This window comes from Silurus aristotelis (assembly GCF_946808225.1).
Source record: "Silurus aristotelis genome assembly, chromosome: 5".
NCBI lineage: Eukaryota > Metazoa > Chordata > Actinopteri > Siluriformes > Siluridae > Silurus > Silurus aristotelis.
Window position 1 is genome coordinate 14,829,769 of NC_139578.1, and position 26,435 is coordinate 14,856,203.

General features: G+C 38.7%; 4 protein-coding genes across 9 annotated transcripts in view; 2 read left to right on the top strand and 2 right to left on the bottom strand.

Moving 5' to 3' along the window:
• Positions 1–1,879, top strand: part of oxa1l (OXA1L mitochondrial inner membrane protein) — a gene marked incomplete at its 5' end in the record, with an annotated part of 3,989 nt that extends 2,110 nt beyond the window's left edge. The window contains 6 exons of the mRNA XM_083542984.1: positions 226–311; positions 414–578; positions 690–794; positions 893–1,055; positions 1,454–1,534; positions 1,624–1,879. Coding sequence (XP_083399110.1) covers positions 226–311; positions 414–578; positions 690–794; positions 893–1,055; positions 1,454–1,534; positions 1,624–1,760 — 737 coding nt within the window. The 3' untranslated portion in view covers positions 1,761–1,879. The remainder of the gene's footprint in view (positions 1–225; positions 312–413; positions 579–689; positions 795–892; positions 1,056–1,453; positions 1,535–1,623) is intronic.
• Positions 1,880–1,932: 53 nt separating this feature from the next.
• On the bottom strand, positions 1,933–10,178 carry slc7a7 (solute carrier family 7 member 7). Of its 2 annotated transcripts, XM_083542986.1 has the most exons (11): positions 9,931–10,127; positions 9,380–9,453; positions 8,244–8,857; positions 5,617–5,742; positions 5,363–5,507; positions 4,900–5,023; positions 4,360–4,463; positions 4,165–4,261; positions 3,795–3,944; positions 3,259–3,442; positions 1,933–3,156 (listed from the first exon to the last, which is right to left on the bottom strand). In XM_083542986.1, exons 3-11 carry the CDS (start codon positions 8,737–8,739, stop codon positions 3,077–3,079), a joined length of 1,506 nt encoding a protein of 501 aa, XP_083399112.1. In that variant the 5' UTR covers positions 8,740–8,857; positions 9,380–9,453; positions 9,931–10,127; the 3' UTR covers positions 1,933–3,076. The 2 variants fall into 2 exon arrangements, with proteins under 2 accessions (XP_083399112.1, XP_083399111.1); XM_083542985.1 differs by lacking the exon at positions 9,380–9,453 and having other exon boundaries at positions 9,931–10,178.
• Positions 10,179–13,703: 3,525 nt separating this feature from the next.
• LOC310726963 (uncharacterized protein) lies at positions 13,704–20,888 on the bottom strand. The gene is made up of 4 exons (XM_083542981.1): positions 20,768–20,888; positions 20,512–20,688; positions 15,056–18,333; positions 13,704–14,956 (listed from the first exon to the last, which is right to left on the bottom strand). The coding sequence occupies exons 2-4, from the start codon at positions 20,585–20,587 to the stop codon at positions 14,714–14,716; spliced, it is 3,597 nt and encodes a 1,198-aa protein (XP_083399107.1). The 5' UTR covers positions 20,588–20,688; positions 20,768–20,888; the 3' UTR covers positions 13,704–14,713.
• Positions 20,889–21,421: 533 nt separating this feature from the next.
• ccnb1ip1 (cyclin B1 interacting protein 1) lies at positions 21,422–26,181 on the top strand. Of its 5 annotated transcripts, none has more exons than XM_083542991.1 (5): positions 21,422–21,578; positions 22,808–23,106; positions 24,795–24,941; positions 25,063–25,219; positions 25,919–26,181. In XM_083542991.1, exons 1-5 carry the CDS (start codon positions 21,542–21,544, stop codon positions 26,083–26,085), a joined length of 807 nt encoding a protein of 268 aa, XP_083399117.1. In that variant the 5' UTR covers positions 21,422–21,541; the 3' UTR covers positions 26,086–26,181. The 5 variants fall into 5 exon arrangements, with proteins under 5 accessions (XP_083399117.1, XP_083399120.1, XP_083399118.1 ...); XM_083542994.1 differs by having other exon boundaries at positions 21,510–21,583; positions 25,919–26,179; XM_083542992.1 differs by lacking the exon at positions 21,422–21,578 and adding an exon at positions 22,386–22,433 and having other exon boundaries at positions 25,919–26,179.
• The last annotated feature ends 254 nt before the right edge of the window (positions 26,182–26,435 follow it).

Sequence of the window (26,435 nt, forward strand, 5' to 3'; positions counted from 1 at the left end):
ACGTTTATCCTGCTGTGTTTTGACACCCGTCTTAATGTCCACCTTTTTATCATTTGCTGCACTTTATTTTTTGATTGTTAGTTTTGAGTGTGTCACATCAGTACATGAGTCATTTTCAGGTCCAGTATATTATTTCTTTGTACAGTTTTTCATTCATATGACTGTACATTTATGGTGTATCTGTAGTACTTTCAAATCTTGATAATTTCTTTTTTTTTTCTTCAGTCTCGAAGGCATACTCTGACATGATGTTGTTCCAGAAGAATAAAGATGTAAACCCTCTCCGTGGGTTCCTCGTCCCTTTGGTGCAGGTTTGTATATGATCCCCAATTCTTTCTGTAAATGTCATGTGTTTAGCAGATCCAAATTATTTTTACTTTTTTTTTTAAATGCTATTGTCTTGTTCTTTTCAGGCACCTGTCTTTATTTCATTTTTCATTGCCTTGCGTAAAATGGCTTACGCCCCAGTGCCCAGCATGCAGACTGGTGGAGTAGGCTGGTTTACAGACTTAACTGCAGCAGATCCATATTACATCCTTCCACTTGCTGTCACAGGGACCATGTTTGCCATCCTGGAGGTACCCAGTGTTCCCTTTAATTTGACAGTTGGTTTGGACGTAGAGCTGATCCTCTTATTTATTGAGTTAAGTTCATGTTTCTCTCCTCTGAATTTTTTTTACAACTTGCAGTTGGGAGCAGAGTCAGGTGTAGACAACCCCAACCTGAAAGCCATGAAGACGGTTTTCAGAATTATGCCATTTATCATCTTACCGATGACAATTAACTTCCCTACAGTGAGACTCCTGTTTCTTTTTCTCTCTGTCTATTTTGTTATTTAGTAACATGCTACGTCGTCTTCTGTAGGTGTAACTGTCTGGGTTTTCTCTTCCAGGCAGTGTTTACATACTGGATGACCTCAAATCTTTTTTCGCTGGGTCAGGTAGCCCTGCTGAGGCATCCAGCAGTGAGAGAGAAGCTTAATATCCCAGCACGCATCACGCACCCCCCCTCAGCCCTGCCTCCCAGCGAGGGTTTCGTTGACAATCTCAAGAAAGGTACAGCATTATTGAATTTGCTTGTTTCATACTGTCATGTCCATTTTCTCTCTTCTTTTGTTGTTTTTGTCCCTGGTCTTTTTTTTTTGGTTCCTCCTCATTATACTTAGATTTAACAGCTTCCTCTCTATCCTTATTTTGATGTATAGGGATGCTCAGTGCCAAGTTACTAAATCCAGTCGGGCTACAGTTACCTCTAACAGTATTTCTTAGATTTTAAAATGCTAAGTATTATAATCATTGGATTAAAAAAAAAAATAAATAAATATATATATATATATATATATATATATATATATATATATATATATAGCACAATCATTTAATTGCTACTTGTATAACCGTTGATGGTGTAGCGCATGTGCTGTGATTCTCATATTAGCGTTTGTGTCTCATAGGCTGGAAGAACGCCCAACTGGCTCATCAGCTACAGGAGAGGGAGAGGAGGATCAAGGACCACCTTGACATTGCAGCTAAAGGTAAGACTTTCATATAATGTGTATACGTTTGTATGTTTATGCAATTTTTTTTTATTATTATTATTTCATATTATCAATTCTTCTTTTAGGTCCACTGAGGCAGACCTTTACCCAGAATCCTCTGCAACAGACATCTGCATCCATGTCAACAGAAAATACATCCAGGCCCAAGCAAGTTCTGCAAAAGGGTGAGAAGAAGAGGCCCTGGGAGGAGACGATTGGTTGAAAACTAGCTACCAGATAGTTTTTAACTTAAATATGTATATTTATTCATGAAGAGAAATAACGGGCGTAATGTGATCACTGTAAATGTTAATTCATTAAAGAGGAAACTGACTGGGAGAATGCTGGTTGTTATTATTTTTTTCCGCTTGTTAAAAGTTCAAACAGACAGAGGAGACATTTAGAGATCTTTTATTTAAAATTCATTGCACATAAATATGGTCTCAATAAATCTGAACCTTCAATACAAATTGAAAATTTTTTTACTTTTAATGCCTTTGTATTTTTATACCCTAAAACCTATCAATATATTTTATCCATTTTTAGCCCTGCTTCAAATAATACACCTGCTTGCACAAACTGAACAGATCAATCCAATACTTACATTGTTGGCACATAGTTTGACAAATAAGGAAAATATAATAGGAAGTATTTCATAATCCATTAAGGAAGTCCAAAAGTCCCCCCAAAAAAAATATGTAGGGTTGCCAAGAGTCTATACTTTAAAAAAATTTTGGATTTCAAATTTTATGAATGTATAAAAAGAATCAGCGGCCCATTAATCAGTGATTAAATCTTTTTCTGAATATCAAAGGCACTGTTTTAATTCTATAGTTTAAAATCATTAACTGCTATAGCCCATTTGGGATTCGCTCTAATAAATAAATGTTCCAGTTCTCATAATACCTTTAGCTCCCCTTAAGTAAAAATCCCATTTAATTTTTGTTCACGCTTTTGTTTCACTGTTAGCTGGAGGCTGTTTTTCTGCTTAAAATGTTTCACATTATTTGACATGAACATATCAGTATATTAACTCTAAAGAACAAGCTCAAGATCTATGAACACAGTCTCTCATCCTGTTTTTGTGTGAAAAAATGAAGATTTCATTGTGTACCTGTTGTGTTATCATTGGCATTCTGTCATTCTTGATTTGGGTTCATTTACCTTCCTTAAATAAAAAATAAAAACAGAGGTGCTTTACAACTAACAATGATTTCTGTGTGCAGTAAGAAGCCTTATGTCCTATATTTAGAACTTAAACCTGGAACCCTTCATATTATAATGTAATAGACTGGAAAATCCTGAGAACTTAAAAAAACAAATGTGAATATATGTCAACACAAACTATTTTGCAATAGAAAATATTTTCCCCAACAAGGAATGTGTATGTTTACTAAGAATGGTTATTGAGGTATCTGAATAAAAGAATGCCCAAAGAGCTTGATGCATCAGTCAAATTACTTGCTGGATGTTACCCGTCAATCATTCTAACACACTGGGGAACTCTCTGTACCATATAGCAATATCTATTGGTCCATTCTATTCCAATTTTCCTTCGTCTGTGTCCATCTCAGTAAGCACAGAAAAGCAAACCTTCTGTATCAGCAAACCAGATGATGCTAGAAGAAGAAATAAGCATATGTGCAGATGAAAAATTTAATTGTCTAACAGAATAAACCATTTTAGTGATAAATGTAACAGTTATGTAATGTGAGTTTTACCAATAAATTTGCGAAGCCACAGAGGTCTTCGGGAGGCTGGTGTATAGCAGCAAAGGAAGTAGACGGGGACGCCTGATAGGGCGATTGCGATGCCAATCAAAGAGTTGATTGTGTCACTATAAATTGGGACCACCACAAGGAAGACGGTGCAAAGGCAGAAGACAATCGGGTAGAAAATACTGAGCTGTGAAAGTGAGGGAGAGAACATGTCAGGTCTAACATCTCAAGTTGCAGTTATAGTAAAATAAATAGCAGTGGGTGATGTGTATTTATTTACCACCTCTAAATGATAGTGTTCACACGAGCAAGTCTCCTTTCATAAATATAAAATTTCAATATTTTATTCCTTCTAATTAGTCATACATTAAACCTAAGTATGAGCCAGGTTGTGGCTCTGTGAATGAGTTACTATAGACAGGATAATGAATGAGTACAGCTGGCACTAATCCATATGGTTTATCTTTTGATCAATCAGCTTCAAGATCTTGTCAGTAATACATCAGCACAATTTGAAGGAAAATTACAAAAAGCAATACCTTGAGTGGGCGTAGTCTGTCTGGCTGTTTCCAGCGCAGGTACAGCTGACCCAGGATGGACAGACCCACAAAGAACCAGTAGCTGAAGCTGTAGTAGTTGATGAGCTTAAAGATGTCTTCCACACACAGGTACACCAAAGCCATTGCACCCTGTCAGTCAACATAGCACAACACAACACAGCTTTTTTTTGTAAGTATAATGAAATCACAAAAATTGGAGAATAATGGACAAACAAACAGGCATTTTGTGAGTTGTGTGTGATAATGCATTAAAGGGATAGGCCTATGCAAAGATGAACTTTTTCATTCTCTCTCTGTTCACTGTAAACACTCGCACACAGTAAGACAGTGTTGTTCAAGAGAGACTGACATTGAAGAGCAGGGCGGGGATGGGGGTGAAACGGCTAACGTGAATCATGCACAGGTAGTCAGGCAGGTGGCCTTCTCTGGAGCCCACGAAGAACAGCCTGGAGAATTATATGCACATGAAACATCAGACACAGTGACAATTATGATCATAATGCCACAGGTAAATTATACCAATATGCATTCGTATATTACTTACCTTGAGGCAGCCAAGATAGAAGCATTTAATCCTCCAAAGCAGGACAATGCAACAGCGAGTGGGATTGTCCAGTTAAATATCCCAAATACTTGATCTGCAAATGTCTAGAAATTGAAATCCATTAGTTTATGATATGCTGCATTTTTTTGCACACCGTTTATATCAGTGGTTTTTAGCTGTTCATTGTCCTTTATCATTTATTTTGTGACAAAGCTGCTTTAGCATTCACACTGTTCTAATTCTAATTCTAATTGGCTGTTACACAAATTGAATATTACAGTAGTGCTGATAGAATACAATATTAATACATTAATTTATTTATCGTCTCAAACAACTTTAACTAAGGCAGGTTGTAGGATAATCAGAGGCTATCCTGGCAACTAAAATAGTGCTTTCTTAATCATAGATACAGTCTGACTTTTTAAATAGGAAGAAATCTATACCATGACACTCTCCCTACCTGCTCATGACTTACCAGTTGAGAATCATTGTGTTATACTGTAGCTCTATGAGTGTGGCAGTTTCAAAGGGATCACTCACCACAGCTACAGCATCACTGTCCAGAATAGCAGGGATTGGCAGAACAGTATAGTAGGCCACATTGGTCAAGATATAGATCACTGTGACGATGGGCATGGAGATGGCAATGGCCAGTGGCAGGTTCCTGTATTACACAAATTTGCCCACCAGGGGGCAACAGACGGTGTTGATAAGGTTTGAGTGCCATCTACTGAATAGTAATAAATATGACAATATAATCCTTTCAGGATTACTGGCTTTTCAAGTCCAATTCTTAATAACAAGTATTTAAAATACTAACCCGATAGAATAATGAACCCTTTCTCTTATGCAACATTCTCATTTATATCCTCTTTTAAATACAGTGTTGTGATTTTACAGTTCTTTTACTCTAATTGCATCTTTTCTGGTTTGTAACTCTTTAACCATCAGAAAGTGATTTTCCAACAGTGTAAGGTTTTGTATAGTGTTTAATTCTACTCACCTCTCTGGGTTTTTGATCTCCTCAGTGACAAAATTGAGCGTGTCCCAGCCTGAGTAAGAGAACAGAGCCGAGTACAGAGCCAAAGCCACATCCCCAGGGTCCTGGGACGAGCCTTCAAACAGCCCCTCGAAATTATGTGTGTAACCTATAATAAATACATATAAGAGTAACATATTAACATACTAGCATCAATGTGTACAGTATGTGCAGTTAATCATAAATTATAATACGCAATGGGAAAATAATTTTCTTACCCTGAAATATCTTGACAAGGCCTGTGACGATAACAGCAATAAGAGCAATGACTTTTGCATAGGTGAAAAAGTCCTGTACACGAGTGCCCCACTTTACATAGGTACAGTTTACAAAGGTCAGCAAACCTAAAGAGGATTTAGAAGAGCAGACAGCTGATGTACACACTTGCTATCTGGTTGTTTTATAAGAATAGTGCAAAATAAAAAAAAAATACATTAGTTTTAAAATGAATAAAATGTAGCTCATTTAAATATTTTGTCTTTTTAGTTTTCATCTTCTATATATATCTATATATAATCTTTAAAATATTTATTGCTCACAGCTGCCCTCTCTCTCAATGTCTATTATTTCTCTGGTTTTAGATAAGTGATCATCAAAATAAAAATATGGATTTGATTTGTGTGGTGTGCTTGGGTATGTATTTTTTTGTAAGCTAGTCTGCTTTTGGTAAGGAAGTGGATCCGCTGACATCAGCAGTCCTGCTAGATTTTCAGTGAGTAAAAATGGTTAGCACAGCACTTACATAAAAAGTGAATTCCTGTCATTTAGTGTGGTGTATGTGTTTTACATGGGTACACAGAATATATAGATAGATATATCTAGTAGTATATCTTTTATTGGAACAGATTATAGGTATTATGGTTCTCAGCTATCACTTTATATTGACTGGCTAATTTAATTTCCCCTCTCATTGCTTACTGTTTTCTGATAGCCCTAAAGAATTCAATATCCCCCTTTAAAATGTAAGAAACTCAAAGTGTGCTCTTTTTTGGTGGATAATAGAATAGGAGGACCCTGCTGAACTACTGATAAAGGGGGAAAAAAACTAATCTCTAACAGAAATCTCTCTTTTTCTATCTCTCTTTCTCAAAAGAGAAGTCTCTGTCCTTCAGGTTACATGTTAACTCTATCTGTCTCGATCTTGTTCTTTCCAACTTCATCTTATCTCTTTTTACTCTATCAGTGTTTATTCCCATAATTACATGCAAAAGGTCCATCTAAAGAGATAATCACACATGCTAATCTCCAGTTGTACTGTTTACTTAGACATAATTAACATTAAGACACACTATATCTTCCATTATTTCCATCCCCACACCATCTCATACAGGCTTAGAGTACTCAACACTGGGTATCTTTATCTCCAAATCGCTTAATTAACTAACTAGATGTTGTAGACATTTATGGGCACAAGAGCTTAAATTGAGCAAAATTGAATTGAATTGAATTGAGTGTGTGTGTGTGTGTGTGTGTGTGTGTGTGTGTGTGTGTGTGTGTGCACGTGTGTGTGCCTGCGTGTGAGGGAGAGCAAAAGAGAGAGAGAGAGAGAGAGAGAGAGAGAGAGAGAGAGAGAGAGAGAGAGAGAGAGAGAGAGAGAGAGAGAGAGAGAAAGAGAGAGAGAGAGAGAGAGAGAGAGAGAGACAGACAGGACTGTTTTGCACTCCCTAATTTCCTTTCTCTCTTTCTTTCTGTGCTGAGTTATCATTAGGGCAAGGTTCAGAGTCTTAATGTGGAGGACTTTACCTTCCAACTATCAGCAAATTTACGTCCTTAAAACAACCGCTTATCATTGTGTATGTGTGTGTGTTGAACTCATGTAACCTGAAGTTTTTTAAAAGTACATTTTGTCTAAGCCGTAGTGACTTTATCTGCTGTCACACAACATTTAAAAAGAAGTGTTTTTGTTGCGGTCCCTGGCCTACAGGCTGTTCTGTACTTCTTTAAAACAATAAAAAACTAAAAAAATTAAAGCACCCTATGTCCACATGCTGATACAAACTTGACTATAAAAAATATATATTTTTAATTGGATGTAAAAGTTACCAACCATCATAAATTTAATTACACTGAATATAGTATGACAGAGAATCATGTGTGTTTTCTTGTGGGTCGTTTTTTTCTGCTGTCAGATCAAGTAAAATGCACATGACATAATCCTTTCCATCGCTCTTCCTTTCCACTTACATGCTCATTCAACTTCCTCGCATCCTGTCTACATCTTATAATGTCTACACACTCACATAACTCACCTTTAATTTTGGCATAATTTAGGTGAAATATGCAAATATTCTGTATTCTGTCAAGTAGACTGGTTTTAAAACACTGATTAAAAACATATAAAACATTTTTTGTACTGAGTCTCTCTGAGTTCTTTTGTTCCTCTTTCTCATTCTCCCACAATGCCTCTCCACTGAACTGATCAATCATCACTTTTTTTCATTACCCTTTTGTGCATGCATGCTTCCTCTTCTCAAAACAATTCTGACTTTAAAGACTATGGCTACATTTAGATCCTTATGTTTTTCATCCAAAGCAACAATTCAGCTAACAAATGAAGCTTAATTGCCTTTGCCAGTATTGCCAGTGCCAGAATGTTAACGTATAACCTTCTAACTAGTTAGGCAGCACTGTTGTGTAAAATGTTTTTATACAAATATGTACAATGGCCAAAGCTGATTGTAGGATTCCAAGATTCCCCAAATTCCTACATGGGAAAACGATATGTCAAAAGACTATATTAGCCTGAAAAAATAGACGCTCCAAAACTCCCAGACTTATCTTATTATGCTTGGAATACAATGGCAAACCAGCACACATGGGACCAAACACATAAACATATACTTACATATGCAGGCTGCAGCTAACAAGCGATTGGCCGCATAAGGTGCAATGCATGTAGGAAAGATTGGTTGCACCATGTAGTTGGAAAAGGTTATAGCTATCACAGCCTGGCTGGTGGGTTCAATGATGAGTAGTGATGTCCACAGACGAATGAAGGCCAGAAAACCACCAAAGGCCTCCAGGATATAGGCATAACTGGCTCCAGACTTGGTAATAGTGGTTCCGAGCTCAGCGTAGCACAGAGCCCCAAACACTGAGAAAATTCCACCAATAGTCCACACTACCAATGACAAACCATATGAAGCGCTATAAATCAGCACACCCTTTGGTGAGACGAAGATTCCTGAACCAATCATGTTCCCAACAATTAGGCAGACACCATTGATCAGGGAAATCTCTTTCTTTAGTTTCATTGACTCCTGAGAACCGCTTCCCTTCAGGTTACCATTGGTTACCTCTGAGGCAGATTCTTGTGTTGGGGCAGGACTGTAGGTGGCCATTTTTTTGTATTGTGATTGGCAAAAAGTCTGAGATGCTGACTGGACCTGCTGGTTGTCAGTCAATTTGACAAGTGTTTTATGTCAGTTTATGTCCAAGTTAGCCGTCTTGAGGTGACATCTGAGGGGGGGAGATAAATTATATTTAGTATTCACTAAACAAACATACATTCACACAAACACACATAATTTTACAATAAAGGCTTTAGTCCACAGGCACACTTGTTATTTGATCTTGCAGATGGCTATTAGGGAGCCATTAGTGGCCAGGCTAAATGGCTTTTACCCAGTGAGTAAACAAATGGGCTCAGAGAGAGATGCTGAAGAAAGTAAAGAGAAATATCTACTCTTCAATCTATTCAACAGTGTTGTGCTTTAAGACAGTTACGTTGTATGATAGGTTAGACATATGCTTTGTCTGCTACTGTATTTATCATCAGTGAAGAGAAGCAGGTCAATTATGTCAAATCAAGACTCAAATCATAATGAATAGTTTTATCGAAGTTTCAAAGATAGATTCACTGAGAGTATGTCACATACATATATATACATACATATATCACTAACCTGATAAAAAAGCCTGATAATTAGTATTAAGAAACATAATATAATTGAAATAGAAAGGAAGAAAGAAGTCATTTACACTGAGCTGAATGTGGACAGGTAAGGCCTCTAGGAAAAAGGGTGAGAGCTTCTGCTTCAGGATGTCTTATAGTCCTAAATGAGGGCAAGGTCCAAGACAACACTGATAAGCTCTCTTAAAATCTAGGTATAATGCAGGATAATTCATTTAGGATTACATTACATGTACAGAAATATAGCTTAATAAAAATAGTAATGAAAATGTTAATAGAAAGGTGACTTAGTTTGGATTAGAATGACTATAATTGAAGACAATACCATAAGCGTAAACACCCAGGTACTTACTTTAACGTATAAAGTCTTCTTGTGTTTAAATAGTTTACATGGCCAGTCAATCATTTCCATGAGATGAATGTTTATCCTGATCTTCCTCATAAATTGTACTACGTTGTAAACACGGATAGGAAAGTGGAGGTTATACAGTCTTCATAAATCTGTGAAACAAAGAAAGTTTAGTCCTATACTCAGTCTATTTTACTGGACTCTTCTCAGGTCTAATATTTATTTTAATGAACAAGGCTCTGGGGTTTTTCCATGGAGACGTGAACTTACCTTGAATAACGGTGCGGTAATACAGATGATTCAGCACGGCTTGTTTCCTTTTTCCTCTTTTACTCGCCATTCACGTTATCTAAGAAGAACGACAGAGGTTTAGAAGCCATTTGAAGAACTGAATTAAAGCCTTTAGTCAGCATTAGTGTCTGTGCTCCTGTCCTGTACAGCTTCTCGGCTCTCTCTCCAACCCTCCCTGTGCTGATCAAGCGCTGATGTTTTGAAGGTGAAGCTACTGAAAGCTGATCAGCTGATAGACTTCTGCTTTCTCCGGGGACTTCACACACTTCATGGACTGACATTTAGGGCTAAACGGGATGCAATTTTCGATATGCATACAAAAAGAGAGAAAAAATCTTTGGTGGTGAAAGTTTTCTCTGATCAGAAAAAAGAACACGGTTTAAGTGATGCCTCAGTTTTTAATCTTCTCTTTTCAAGGGTCAGTACAGTCAATATAATGATAACCTTAAGAGCATCTTGAAAAAGAAAATTAAAAAAACGATTTCATTTAGAAGCATATTGTAAGCGCAGATTATTAAATATATTAATATTATTTCCTAATAATAATATATTATTTCCATAATATATTATTATTAATATATTATGGAAATATTATTTCCATAATATAGTAATAATATTAATATATTATGTAATCTGCGCTTACATAATATATTAATATTATTTATTATATTTAATCATATTTATATATTATTTCGGCTGCTCCCGTTAGGGGGCGCCACAACGGACCATCCATCTCCATATCACTCTGTGCTCAACAAACCAACCACCTGCATGTCTTTCCTCACCCCATCCATGAACTCCCTCCTTGGCCTTTCTCTTTTTCTCCTGCTTCATCTCCAGCATTCTTCTACCAATATACCCCATGTCCCTCCTTTGCACATGACCAAACCATTTCACCTTGTCTCCAAAATGTCCTACCTGCGGGGGCCCTTTAATACATTTATTTCTAATCTTTTTCATCCTGGTCGCTCCTAATGAAAATCGCAGCATCTTACATTAGAAAACATTTTCCGATAAGATTAATAAAAATTGGAAACTTCTTATTCCTCATGCATCTTCCCGTGGGTCCAGTGTTCACAATCTAACTAAATCACTTAAATTGTTTCATTTAATCCAAAACACTGTTCCCTAGTAGCTGTCCATATTACAAAATAATTATGTAATTCAAATATAATTTTAAGTAAAGATTCCTAATTACTGAGAGCATCCTGACCAACTTCATCCCAGTGTGGTATGACAGCTCCACTGGGTGTGAAAGGAAAGCCCTGAAAAGGGTGGTCAAAGCTGCCCAACACATCACTGGCACCCAGCTACCTGCCACTGAGCACCTTCATTACAGCAACATCATCGCGGACTCCTCACATTCCAGTCACAAACTATTTAACCTCCTTCCATCAAGAAGGAGATACAGGAACAAACACACCAGAACCCACAGGTTCATCTACCATCACCCTACTGAACTCTACACTACACTGTTAGGACACTGTTGATGTTTTAAAACACTGTGTAGAACTTTTGTACAGTTGCACAAAAGTGTACATATTCCATATTGTAAATGTATATATCCCACATTATCTACACAGATTGTATATACATATATTATTTATAATATTATACATATATCTGCCCAGCCTTTACATTTACTTGCTGTACATATATTTACATATTTATCTGCACTTTCAGATTGCACTTTAAGGTAGATGCTAAACTATCTATCTAATCTATCTATCTAATCTATCTAATCTATCTATCTATCTATCTATCTATCTATCTATCTATCTATCTATCTATCTATCTATCTATCTATCTATCTATCTATCTATCTATCTATCTATCTACATTTTTTATACCAAGAAGTAAATAACTGAAATATATAGAAAGAAACTACACCTATCTGTGACAGCTACACTATGTATCAGATGTTTAACATACCGGTTTTAGTTTAATACAAAGCTATATCGTATACTAATACATATAGCGAACCAGAAAACATTTACAGAAACAAGGTGTAAACTGACAACATGGTAAGAAAAATACTTTATTGCCTTAGGAAGCTACTTTAATAGCTAAGCATGTTGTCCTTGAATATACACTTTAATATGGATAAATATACATCCACTAGCTTGCAAAGGAGAATGAATAAATGTACAGTACATTTTTTAAACATATAGCATATTACTCAGTAACGTTAACAAGTAAAGCAGAACTTATATATGATAACCCTGATACTTCTTTTAATCGTTAACTATGTAGCTTACTGTGGCAAGGATTAGGATCACCGCAACACCACATTTCCAACAGAGCACCTGTTGCTCCCACTCGTGGACTGAACCTGCTACTGCACATACGTGCTATATTGTTGAAGCATTTACTAAAATACTTACACAAAGAAAAAGGCACATATGCTACTCTTGGATTCTACCTGGTATTTTTGAAACCAAATTTGAGTTAGTTTGATTGTTAGACTTATTATTAGGCTTAGACTTTTTTTAATAAGAAGATTTAGTATTAGAATTAAATATGACATAGCGAACATATAGTCTTTTTGTAAAGTTTCATGTATATTTTTACCTGTCCTCATTGCTTTACAGATTTGTTTCAACCACTTAACCAGACTTTTCTTTGTCTAAAAAGCTGCCTGTGAGTTTACCTGCAAAACTTAAACATTTAAAGAAAAGCCATGCCATCATCTACGTATTTTATTCTTTCTGATTTCCTTTTTAAATTCAATTAAAATTTGTTACAGCCACTGACAGTTGAATATTTTAAAATGTTGGGGTTGAGAATGTATTACTAGATTTAGATATGCTTCATCACACAAAACACAGTTTAAAGTGCCACTCAATGAACACACCTAATCCACATGGCCCATGGATGGCCTGATGGTTAATTAATTCAATTAATATAATCTTTGAAGAAATAGTAACAAAAAATTCAAATTCACCAATAACTTACTTAATAATTTATTTAATAATTAGCATTTTATTTGTATTCATTGTCTGATTAGTCTAGTCCTATCCTGTACTTTTGATTAAGACATGCCTTGTGTTGCTTCCGAAAGTGTGTGGACAAACTTCTAACCCTTTTTTGGGCTCTTTGTCTCTGTCCCTCTCAACCTCAACATTCTTCTCCTTGGTTACCTGTTGTCATGGTTTCAAGGGCTCTGCAGAAGCAGGATTAGGAGGCATTTTGGGGACAGCTGGCTGGGTTGGTCCCAATTGCCCCCCTTCCTTGCCGCAGGTTCAGAGACGCTTGGGTGGGGTAAGGGGATCATTGTGCAGGGATTAGAGCTTCCTGTGTGTCAGTCCCATTACATAGGGAGGAGTAGAGGATGGAAAGAGGCTGAAAGAGTGAGAATGAAAGAGAAAATAAAAGAGGGAGCATATGAAAGCGAGCGTGACACAGAAAGAGGGTGTTGGAGAGGAGGGAGTGAGTGGAGGGGGTGCCTACAGCTGCACACTCAATCACAGTGCACAAGTTTGCACACTCACACACCACACACACACACACACACACACACACACACACACACACACACACCTATCAACATGCGCACCACAGATCTGGCAAACTAAGCCATATAAAAGGAAATAGACTTTGAAAGGTTTAAAAAACTATACAAAAGATCTCTGAAGCAGATACAGAATATTGATCTTGGGAAAACACAAACACGGTATAAAAAATAGACAGAAGAATGACTGTTATGGCAATGATTCTCTTGTATGTTTAGTAATTCGCACATTACACAAATATTTATCTGAATGACATGACATTCATTCGGCTTTTATTCCTAAACTTCAAAACAATGAAGTACACATTTTTAAAGGCAACAGTGATGGGGAACACACAAAGTAAAAAATAAAAAAAATAAAAAGTGGGCAAAATAGAGTTCTGTACAATACACTGACAAAGGGCAGCATTTGTCTTGAGTGACAGAAGGTATCAAATAAATGGCAATTTCGGCAAACTATATGCCTGTTAATGAAATAAAGATTGGTTTAAAGATAAAGGTCTTTTTATCTCTCTGCCTAAAGATTTTAAATGTTTTTAACAATAATAAAGTGGCTTTCACAGAAGCTTATTCTACAGCCGTTAGGGTGTATAGATTTGTCCTAATTTCCATCCAAATACATCACCTGGACTAAATGCCACAAAAGTGGACAAAGCTACAATAAAATATGGACAAGAGACAGAGTGATGAATCCAGTGAAATTAATTGCATTTTGAGACTTGCCAAAGTAAATTTTTCTCCAAAAAATCTAATCTTATTAATAAAAGGTTGACAGAGATGCTACTACATAGAAAACCATACAGTACATACAGAAACATAATGGTTACAATGAAGGGAGAGAAAACCATCAATGAAAATAAAAGATAAATTTAAATTTTCGTCCACTTCTATCAAGCTGACCACTGCTGATGATATGGTATGCAAATCTTTTTTGTTTTCAAATAACCTTACTTTTGTTGGCATTATCTCTATTGTAAATGGTTGGAAATCAAAATATTGAACGATTTGTAATATACAAATACCACCATTTTTTTTTCAACCATTACACCTGATTCTAAGTACGATGATATCTGATAACAAGGACTTTGTGTACATCCACATTTCCTTGTTTTCAGAAAAAGGCACTAATATTACCATGTTAACACTCACTAATATTCTACAATAACACAAGAGCTACATCTAACACAAGAAAAGTAAAAAATGATTGATTAATAACTGACACATGTCGTCTCTGCATTCTTTTACATCCTTTTAGACCCTGTCTCCAGACTTCTGCCCTCCATCTGCTGAACCAGCAATAGGCAGAGAATCCTCTGTTAAGGACACTGCTTCAAAAGTTGTTTCTATTTTATTTTCTTTTTCTTCTTGCAGGTTTCCAGTGGAAGCATGGGGACTAGCCTCTGTAGTGTCTTTATGATTTCCCTCCGAGGACTGGGGAACAACTGATGCATTCAGCTCATTGGTCATTATTCCACTATGGGTTTTCATGTGTCCCTGAAAACAAACAGTTTTATAACAAATGAGGAAAGTGTTACAAGCTAAGTTTCAACACAAATTGCAATGCATGAAACAGACATGTTGCTGAAACCTTACCTTTAGTCCACTACGGCTGGCATACTCTTTGCCACAGTGCATACAGCTATAGGGCTTTTCAGTACGAGCAGGCTGTGTTGGAATCGCTTGAGTATCTGACTTGGTCATTGCATTTTCAGCTTCATCTTTAATCCAGTTTCCATGACTTATTTCTGTGGGTTTGATAACCCCTTCCTTCCACTTTAAATCTTTAGCATCGCTAGGCATCGTGTTCTCACGCTCCTCCCCTTGTGATCTATCAGTAATTATTGAGGACAACGATACACCTCCTTCACTGAGCTCAGGATCCATGTCCTTTTCATTAACTGGCACAACCTTCTGTGTGTCTCTGACTTCAGTCTTGGGCTGATGGGATGGGCTGGAGGGTGGTGTGAGTGCTGGAGAAAGATCGAGAGCTGCAGACTGAGAGTTGGATTTTGGTTCATTGACCACCAGATGAGAAGGTCCTGTGTAATCTCTGCTGTTGGGCAAAGAATCCTGGGAACTGGTTCTGGTACAGAGGGACAGAGGAATGTTCTCATCATCCTCCTTAGCCTTACTTACTCCAGCACAAATTTGAGACTTATTTTGAAGAGCTTGAAGAGCACTGAGACTATAATCACTAACGCTGCTTAGGTTAGCATCAATGCCAGTATCTTCTAAAGGAGAGGAGTTAGCAGATGTGCTGTCACTGGTATATGGGCTAGTGGGGTCTTGTTTCTCTAAGACATGATCAGTAATTGGATTTACTTGACTAACAGGTGTGTCACACATATCTTTTTGAGAATCGTCTGTTTGTTTTGCTTCAGGTGATGTCCTAGTTCTTGAAACAGTAACAGAAGAAGACACACTCATGCTCATATTAATTGGAAGAGATTGGATGGTCTTTGGCAGTATGACACTGCCCATTTGATTAGCTTGTTCCTCTGTTCCCAGATCTCCATTGCCCTCTGGTGGCAACTGCCCTCCTAGATGCATCCGAATATGATGCTGTAGCACCACAGCATTGGTGAATTTACGCTGACAGAGAGGGCAGGAATTCTGTGTGCGTGTATTTGGTGGACGTGCCCTGTGGGTAGCCAGATGAGCCCTTAGACTTCCTTTAGTAGAGAAGGAGCGACCACAAAGCTTGCAGGGAAAAGGACGCTCACCAAGATGAGTGGCCTGATGAAGACGAAGTGCCCTGGGGCAACTAAGTACACGCAGACAAACTCCACATTGGTTAGGCACCAGAGATGGTAGGGAGGAAATTGATCCTGAGATGCTGTGGGAGCTGAGATCACTGCTGGGATTAGGATTTAGGCCCAAGGCTGTCATCATCTCCCTTCTGTACTCTGAGATATTACTAGTGGATGTAGTGGTGGAAACATCATTAGCTTGAGCATTTCCATTAGCCTGATCCTCACCGAAAGGTTTTGATGGAGGTTGCTTTTCCAGCTTCTGTGCAAGTCTCTGGAGCTTGCAGGTGTCAGAAGTAGCAGTTGAAGAAGATGAAGAAGAGGAGGAGGATTGGGGTTTGGGGTATGGGGAAAAGGGAAAAGTGAGCTGGGGGTGAGGGGAAGTAAGGTGAGGAGGCCTCAAGAGGGCCAGGCCAGGGTGATGAGGTGAGGGACCTGAGGGAAACAGGATCTTGGGGAGGTGGGCCAGCTGAGAGTATGGAGAAGTGGGATGTATGGTGGAGTGTGGAGGAGTATTTTCATCAAATCTCTGTTGCTTAACACCTTTAAATTGGTTTGTCATTACAGAGGAAGATAAAGAGGGGGTAGTAGATGCAGAGGAAGACTGTATGCTAGCTGAAGCAGATGCCACTGTTGATGCAGATGCGCGATTGAGCTGTAGCAGGGAATGGGCAGTGGACAAGAGAGCTAAATCTACACTGGGAGGAAGTGGAAGAGATGATGAAGAAAGGTGAGAAGATGAACCAGATAAAAACCCAAGAGCTAAGCCATCTGGTACACTTACACCACCTTTAACTGCGAAAGACTCTTCATCTTCTGCACGGCGCTTTCTGCGTCTTTGTACTGCCATAAGTCCAGATCCTGACTGGTTCTGCTCTGACAGAGCAGGTGGAAGTAGAGAAAGTGACAGCTCTGGATTCTGCTCACGGTGGCGGAGAAAGTGGGCCTTTAAATTCCCACGGGTAGTAAAGCGACTGAGACAGACAGGGCACTGGTATGGCCTTTCACCAGTATGGGATCTCAAATGAATCTGCAAGGAGGAGTCACTGCTCAGAACTTTACCACAAAACCGACAGACATGCTGCTGGCGCCCTGTTGAGGTGGTCAATGATCCAGCTGAGGATCCCACAGCAGAGCTAAGTGACAGCTGCTCCTGGGTGGTAGAGGTTAGCAGAGGAGTTTGGTAACTAACAGCACCGGTCTGACTAAGTGATGTGTTAGGGGACTTTTCATGAAGATAACGGGGAATACCCAATGACAAAGAAAGAGGTAGCACAGATGCTCCTGAGGACACTAGAGATGAGGCAGAAGAAGATGGTGTGGATGATGAAGAGGAATATGAATCTTTGTGCCCATTTGCATTACATATGTTGAGGTGTGTAACAGATTCTTGGATTAGTGTTGGAAGAGAGGATGTTATGGAAGAGGCTGTAGCTTGAGAAGGACCTGAATTGGATAGAGAAGGTGACAGAGATTCTGAGGTTCTTTGGGGGGTTTCCAGAGATGCTGTATCCTGGCTTGTGATTACTCCACCTAAACGTAGCACTTGCCTGCAGATTTCTTCAGTCATCTGCATTTGGTGTATCTGCCTCTGTTGCAATACCCTAAGTTCTTCTAAAAGCACAGCTAGGGTTGGTGGCACATGAACATCTTCTTGGAGATTGGAAGAAGTTTGCTGTGTTGTATTAGGGCTCCTTGGATGTGGACCAGCATTAAGAGAAGACGTGGATGTGGAGGATAAACCAATGGCTGTGGCTGAGATACCCATCTGAGGAGAGGATATGGTGGAATGAGGCTGATGTACAGGAATGTGGGAAACCTTTTGCTGGACAGGAGGAGGGGATTGAGTCTGGGAAGACAGGGAAGGGTGTGGAAAATCTGGAGAGAGAGAAGAATGTGTATTTGGAAGAGATGTGGTATAGGGGGCAATATGGCTGGGCCAGTGTGGAGGGGATGAACTTTCATTTGGAAGAGAAGGGGCATGCAGCCCACCAGGTGATGGCCTTGGGGCAAGGGGAGGTTGACAATCTTGGAGGCAAGAGGGGGATGGAGATGAAGAAGAAGATGAGGTAGGTTCTGAAGCAAGAGAGTCTGATGGTGACTTCACTGCCAACTGATTATCTGTAAAACAAAAACATAAAAGTATGGGTATTTAGATAAAACAGTCTTTGAATTTAGAGCATCACAACTACAATATAACTGGCATCTTCATTTGTTTTAGTTTTGTAGTGTATTTCACTGCTTCAGGTGAATCCTTCAGATGTTTGTTAAAATGCAAGTTATATCATTTATTTTGTTTAAATATATTTATGTACTAGAATATATATTTACATACTAGAAAAACAATCTCGGATGAACAACCTTCTTTCTTTACTCCTGCCACAGGCCACTAACCACCTTGCTGCTATGGCAACACATTGTAGAGGACAATGGCTATCACCACAACAACCCATAACCCTCTTAACCTAGCACTTTTTGCATCATTTCTGTCTTTCATCTCTTCATTTATTCTTCCCCTGACACAAGGTCACAGGTCAGACTATACTATGGGTTTTGGCCACTGTCTTCATGCCCTGATTGGCCAGTTGATCTGACCTCTAGAGACCACAGGTCAAATTCTTTCAGAATCTTCAGCAGAGAGAAAGAAAATAAAGACGGGGGTTGGGAACTGGAAAACTGAATGACAGACTGTGCTATTCTCCAGTACACTTTGAATGACTGTACACAATGTTATGTCACCACATCTGGTACATCATTAGAAATAAACAATTTAGTATTAATGGATTCAACCAAACTATGTTAGCCAAATCAAGAAAATGTAAGGACTCTGCAAGGACACCTTTAGAAGTTCTTTATGTTTGAGAAATTCTTTACCCATCTGCATTCTAACCAATAGAACCCCCAACTGAGTAGGGGTATGTGATGAATAGAATCAAGGGAGGTGGGGGGTTTACTGACTGAGTAGAGAGTAGGGGAGCACAAGGGAACAGAATAAGAGAGGAAAAAAAGAGAATAGAAAGAGAAGAGATTAATCTTTACCCAAAAAAAACCCTTTTTCCCCTCCCCATTTGCCTGCACCTTATTCACAGTGAATAGTAAAGTTTTCTAAATGAATAAAAGACCCCCAGCAGTCACGCAAAGAATGCTGGAAGTCTCTTGGAAATTGGTATTATTGAAAAGATAACACAGTTATGGGCCCTGAATGATGCATGTCAAAGTAATGACTGAGTTATTTTTTTCTTTCCAAATTCCAAGAAAAAAAAAAATTCTACTTTCAAAAACAAAACTTGAGCTATTACTTGGCCACAGGATGATCAGGTACTATATACACTGCGGAAATCTGAGCAGAATCTCCTGAACAATGACCCTACTCACTACATACAACAGAACCACACACCATTACCGGGCTGTTGCTACTTAGACAGTAGGGTATGACCAAATATGGTTTAGTTTAAAACTTGTCGTGATGCACTGTGAGCCAAAATCCAATATATGGTCCAGCACATAGACAGATCTTTTTGATTTTTAACCAGATTTAGGCAAATTGAAACTAACGTAAGTAACCAAATCAGGTGCCTGTGTGATACTGAGCAAAAGTGGACCAACTGTGAATGCTGGTCTTTATCATGCTTGTGATATGATGTCATCAAAGCTGTGTTGTGACTGGATACAGAATGTAAACAAGTTCTGCCGTTGTCTAGATGAAGGTAAAATGTACACTGTGAGCTCTGAGTTTTTTGTGAACTCACCTGAATCTCCAGTTCATTTGGCAACATTGCAGTACAGGCTTATCACATATAAAATCGATGAAATGAATTACGTATTAAATCAATGCTATTCACGAGCAAACACATAACGCTGATATTTGATTCCCTTTTTGTTTATTTTTTAGGATCATTTCATAGCGTTCCTGGGAACGTTGTATTTTGGTTAACAATGTCAACAGTGTTCCCCAAACAAACTGGCAGAGAGCAGGCGCCAGTTTGCTTGGCGGTGCTAGGGTTTAAGTACGCAAAAAGTAGTTCACTTTGGGAAATATCTGTTTTGCCAAAGATCATTTTAGAAGATAATCTTTTACATGCATAGAAACTACCTTTCCGGATACAGCGCGTGCGATCTAATTTATTACATTAAAACAAATATAGTGAAACTGGGGTCAGTTTAGGGTGATAAATATTATGTACCATTTATATGACTGTGTATTCGGAAAAAAAGCAAACAATAATAGTTCTTTGCTGGTAAGTGGCACCTCTTAATTCAAAGGGCGCGCGGTTGCAAGAAGCCCAATAAATCTCTCACCTTGCGATGCCAGGCGCGTGCCCCCCGGATCCGCGTTAACGAGCTGCTGCGGTCGTTTCTGCTTGCGGCGCGACATGATTCACAGCCAGACCTCGAACAGTGACGGGGTCATCAGCCGGAGGCAACGGGTCTCCTCGAGGTTTCGCGTACGGCTCGCGTCTTGCTCGATGAAAGCGGCTATAAAAAAAAAAAAAACTTCGGGCGCGACGTCGACGTGAAGTCACGCTCGCATTAACGCGCGCGCACACACACACACCTTACACCTTTTCTTCGGAAGCCGATCGAGTCAGCATGGGCGCCCGATCGCCGAGCGGCAACCGTGACGTCCGCTGCGGCGCGAATTGGCGAGTGCGCGTGGTGTTATTTCCTCAACAAGTCCCCTCTTTCTCAAACTTGCACGCTGTGCATGTACCCCTGCTCCCGAACACACACACGCACGCACGCGCGCGCACACACACACACACACACACACACACACACACACACACACACAGTCTCTCCTTGTTCTTTACTGACATTTGCATTTCAATAGTGTGGAACACCGTCTCTTTTTCTCTCTTGATCCCTCGCATTGCATTTCTCACACCATCACAGCAATTAAAGGCAGTCTCTTTAGTGCCGGAAAGCAAAAAAATTAGATTTATATCATTAATCACGTTATCCTTTAAGCACCATTTATAAAAACCCAAAAAAACCCAAAACAAATGTATGCTGTCAAATGCTGCATGGACAGTGTTTCTCCAGTAATTCTACTTTAACAGCATCTCTTTATGCACAGGGATAACGATGGACGTATGATAATAATAATAATAATTCCTCTATATCCAAGCAGTATAAAAGACACAGTGAATGCCTTGATCAGGAGGAAGCAAGTGTGCACGAGAGCGGTGATTCAGGAGCTTTATACTTCATACTTCCAATCAATTCCCCTCATGTGCCTTTATAACTGAGAGAAGTTTGTAGGAGAATCGAGCTCCCGTCACATCCTCAGTGAGTCCGCATATGTGGAGCTCTATTTAAAAGCCAGTGAATGGAAGGGAATTTCCAACAAAGGCGACCTGGACACAGTTGAGTGAGCATCTTTCTTTCTGCACCCCGGGATCCATTGCTCCCTCGCACAATGCCTCCCTTTCACCCCGCCTGTATTCCCATACACCACGTGGAGCAGTGATGAAGGGAAAAGCCATTTTTAATGAGATGCAGCACACACATATCCATCCGAACTAATTTGTACACAGACCCCCTGAAGCATCTCCTGTGACTGTACCTATATCTCTTTAGCCTGTTTATTTAGAGTGTGTTGGAACTCGCAGAAAGCGCACTGCATCAGAATGGTGTTGCAGGACGTGAAAGAAGTAGAAAAGTTTACGACGGTTCACAAAGATCACGTGATCTCCGACCGCTTGGAGAGCACGACCGGGTCCTGATCGTCCCAGCAGGTTGAAGGCGTACTGAAATAATGCTGCCTTCACGTGCGCTAAGGATGCCCCCCCCGGTTGTCAAGTTATTTACAGTAAAAAAAAAAAAAAGATAAAGTATTGGTCGGTTAAGCTTCTTGATTTATTTTGGGTTGTTTCTTTTGAAATATACCAAACAAATGCAAGCAAAGCGGTGTTCGGTTTTTAATCATTCACAATTACAAGTTGTATTAGGAAAAAAAATGAAAATAATAATATTGACAATATTAGTATTACTACTGTACTAGTCGATAGGTTTTATTTTTCTGGGCAAATGACTATAAAGTTATAAATAACCATAAATACTTATAATCACAATTATACGTAATAAGTTCACATTTGCAGTTACAAATGGAGCAGTGTACAATTTGGAACTGGTATTCACAATAAATCGGGGAGCACGTGAATGTAGCACAATGAGTGTCCGCTTCATGTAAGCGTCAAGTACGTGATCGTTGTTTAGCGGTTATTTTGGAAATAGCAGGTAACGGTGTTACTGAAAAGTGTTGTAAATTTATTAAACATATCAAATACACACTATATAATAGTAGTAATAGTTGAAATGTGTTTAATTGTGTCGATATATATTGTCCTATTTACTAGCAAAGCCCAATTTTGAGCTAGTATCATGTTTAGCGGCTAACTAGCGTCAAAACAACTCTTTAGCTTAGATGCTAACTGCAATATTTCTTTATCTTTTCTTTTTTCCTGTCCCATTCTTATATATATATATATATATATATATATATATATATATATATATATATATATATATATATATATATATATATATATATAATTTTAGTATTTTATTTTTTTTATTATAATTCTTTTTCCAGCCATGTCCGTGTGTGACTTCAGCCTGATCTGTAATTTCCCCAAGTGTCGGGGCAGGTTGAGCGGCTTCGCCTGGGTGACAGCCTGCTCTCATATCTTCTGCGATCGGCACGGCTCGGGTGAATTCAGCCGCGTCCCGGCCATCTGCCCCGCCTGCTCCTCTGCTCTGTCAGGAAAACTGGATATCGTGCGCACTGAGCTGTCTCCTTCCGAGCAGTACAAGGCTATGGTTTTGGTGGGATTACGACCTGAGACGGTTTTGGATATCAGCCATCGAGCAATGGCTTTTTGGACATACCAGGTTCGCTTTGTGTTCAACATCATCCACTAACACCCCAATACAAAATATAGAAGAAAAAACCCCCCCACAAGATTATTTTTATTCTACAGAAAGCAAGAAAAGCCAGAATATTCATTCATCTTCAGTAACTGCTTGATCCTGATTAAAACTGTGCTGGATCCAGAAACATAGGATGAATTCAGAGTACAAATTGGATTAGTCTCTTAATTCTATTACAACACATTTACACCCCAATCAGGCATAACATTATGACCACCTGCCCAATGTTAGAATAGTCTTATTTGTCACATTGTTGTTTTTGCTGCGTAAACAGTCCTGACCCCAGCATTAACTTCAACAATTTGAGTTACAGTAGCTCGTCTGTTTTCGTTTACCCATCACATTTTGGCCCTTGTCAAACTCGCTCAAATCCCTACGCTGGCCCATTTCCCTGCTTCTAACACATCAACTTTGAGGACAAAGTGTTTACTTGCTGCCTGATACATCACACCCACTAACAGATGCAATGATGAAAAGTTAATCAGTGTTATTCACTTTACCCCTCATAATGTCAATGTTATGCCTAGTTGGTGTACATACAAACATCTAATGGCAATTTTGTAGGCTATTTTCACATAGCATGGTTTTGGGATTTGGGAGGAAACCTAAGGGCCCAAAGAAAACCCACACAGACACAAAGAACAGGCAAAACTCTTATACAGACAGTTCTAATGACAACCTGAAAACAGAATTGTAGAAACGTTGCTGAGATGTTTCTTCACCTTCATTGGAGTAAACCTGTGGTAAATTTAAATGCTTTGACATGATTTTTGAAAAGGAACTGCCTGAAGACCTCAGAGACAAGATTATTACAACTTCTCTTCCAAGAGCTGGTCACCCGGCTAAACTGAGCAATCGGGGAGAGTGGCCTTAGTTAAAGAGGTGACCAAGAACCCAATAGTCACTCTGACTGAGCTCCTGAGATCCTGTGTGGAGATGGGACAAAGTTCCAGAAGGACAGCTATCACTGCAGAAATAAAGTATTGGGCAAAACAGGAAAATACAAAACTATATTCTAAATGTGTTGCCTTGAGACACTTTTTTTGTGCAACAGTGTATCCATAACATAATTACATATATTTTCACTATTTACTATACAAATAATAATTGTTATTCAAATTAAGTTATAACATTATGACATTATAACATTATGACAAAGTGAGTGAATAACACTGATTATTCTCATGGCACCTGGGTGTGATATATCAGGCAGCAAGTGAACAATATGTCCTCAAATTTGATGTGTTAGAAGCAGGAAAAATCTGGAAATTGATGTAGAATTATTATTATATTTATAAATTATAGAGCCTTGGCATTTAGTAACTGCTCTTTGAATTGTAGTAGCTCTGTCAGATATGATATGACAGTTCGGTTCTGTGGCTGAGAGGGTTATGGGAACTTCTTTCTCTTGAGTTTTCAACTTTCTGAATGATTTTGTTATGTATATGATATTTGTATTTTTGAAGAATATCGCATGTAGATAAATTGCTAAATTTCTGTAGATCATCTTGTTTCACAGAAAAAACCATGGATGAGTCATACCTTTGTACCGCACTGTTTGAAAGCTTTACTTGAAATGAGTGCTAGTTGAAAGTGCAACCCTATGAGCCAGTGATTACTTGATACGCTTCTGGTTTAATATGCTTCAGGTAAACCAAGAAAGGTTGCTTATGGAGTACAGTTTGTACCGAGCAGAAGTGCAAGTTGGCCAAATGGAGAAGCTGATGGCACAGCAGAACCAATCCAAAGAGCATGAGCTGAATGCAATGCGAGAGGAGATTGCATCACTCAATAAGGTTATTACTGTTTTACTGAATACTTTTAATCCTAGTAGATTGTTATGCCTCCTGGTTTCCAGGAATCAGGATTGATTGCTTTGCTCCAGTTTTAGGCAACATTTTCTCTTCCTGTGTCCAGAGGCTGGAGGAATATAAGCAAAAATATAGTGAGGTGTCAGAGCTTCTGGTGAAGAGAAACAGACAGTATCAGAAACTTCAAGGGCTGTTTGAGACTTTGAGGCTGCGCACCGTAGAGGCTTCTGACAAAGATGGACTGAACCACCTCTTTCCTTCTGGTGAGTGTTAACATTCCTTAATAGCTTCAATTCGCCCATCTTCTAATAACTTTCAGCATGTCACAAAGCAAATGCCATCTCAGTTGATCTGGAGTTTATACCAGGAACACTGGGAATGAGGCAGGAATACAGTTTACATAGTATACCAGTCTCCTGCAGGGTTTCATAAACACCTCATTTACACACATTTAGCACTAGGGCGAATCTTTAGTAGTCAGCCCACCTTCTGGCTTTCCGTTGGGATGCAGAGAGGACATGCAAAACTCACAGATAGCAGAGACTGTAATCTGAGCTCAGTTTTAAACCAGGGTCCAGGAGCATTTAGGTCACATAAATATTAGATTACTGATTAATTCTATGATTGTATTATTATATAGACATTTCAGTCTGACAACTGCCATAATTCACTGCTCATAATATGTTAAGAAGTATTAAGATGCATTCTTAATTTTTACCATTTAAAGGATAAAACATTTTTGTTACTTTTTGCCCATTCTTTGCCTTGGGGTAAATGTACTAAAGATGTGCTGAAGTTTTCACTGCATTAATACAAGACATTTTTTCAGAGCATCTTTATACATACCTTCCCAACTTTGTTAGTAGACAGGACCAATTTATTCTGTACAAGTAATATAGAACAGACCATTAAGTGGTTGTTCAAAACATTGAAAGATTGGTGTCTACATTTGTTCCCCTCAGGCATAATTAGACAGCGCTCTCCCCACTCCACTCCTCCTTTCATAGCTGCGGGTCCAGAGGGTGACAAGCTCTTCCAATCTTTCCTAGAACCAGAAAGCTTCAAGAGCTTTTTCCAATTTAGCTCTCCACCAAGAGAGAAAGGGCATTCCTTTATAAAGAAAAACTGACTGCATGAAAACCAACAGTTGTGGTATGCATCAGATTTTTTTCCATTACATGGTTATATTGCTTTGATGTACAATTTGCAATTTACAAAAAAATGTTTTTTTGTTCCTCTCTGTTTATTGCATAGTTGATTAGAAATAATAAAGCTGTTTGGAGTGTTAGCAACAATGTATGCTGTTAATTTATCCTAATTTCAAGATGTGTTTATTGTTTTTTTAAATTTAAGTTCTCTGTGTCAACTCAGGTGGGAATGTACTTTGTTTTAATGCTATTTTCCTTTCTCCCGCTGTCCTGTTTTTGTTCAACTGTGAGTAAGGGCAGACAGTGGAAAGTAAGAATTGTTATGGATGGT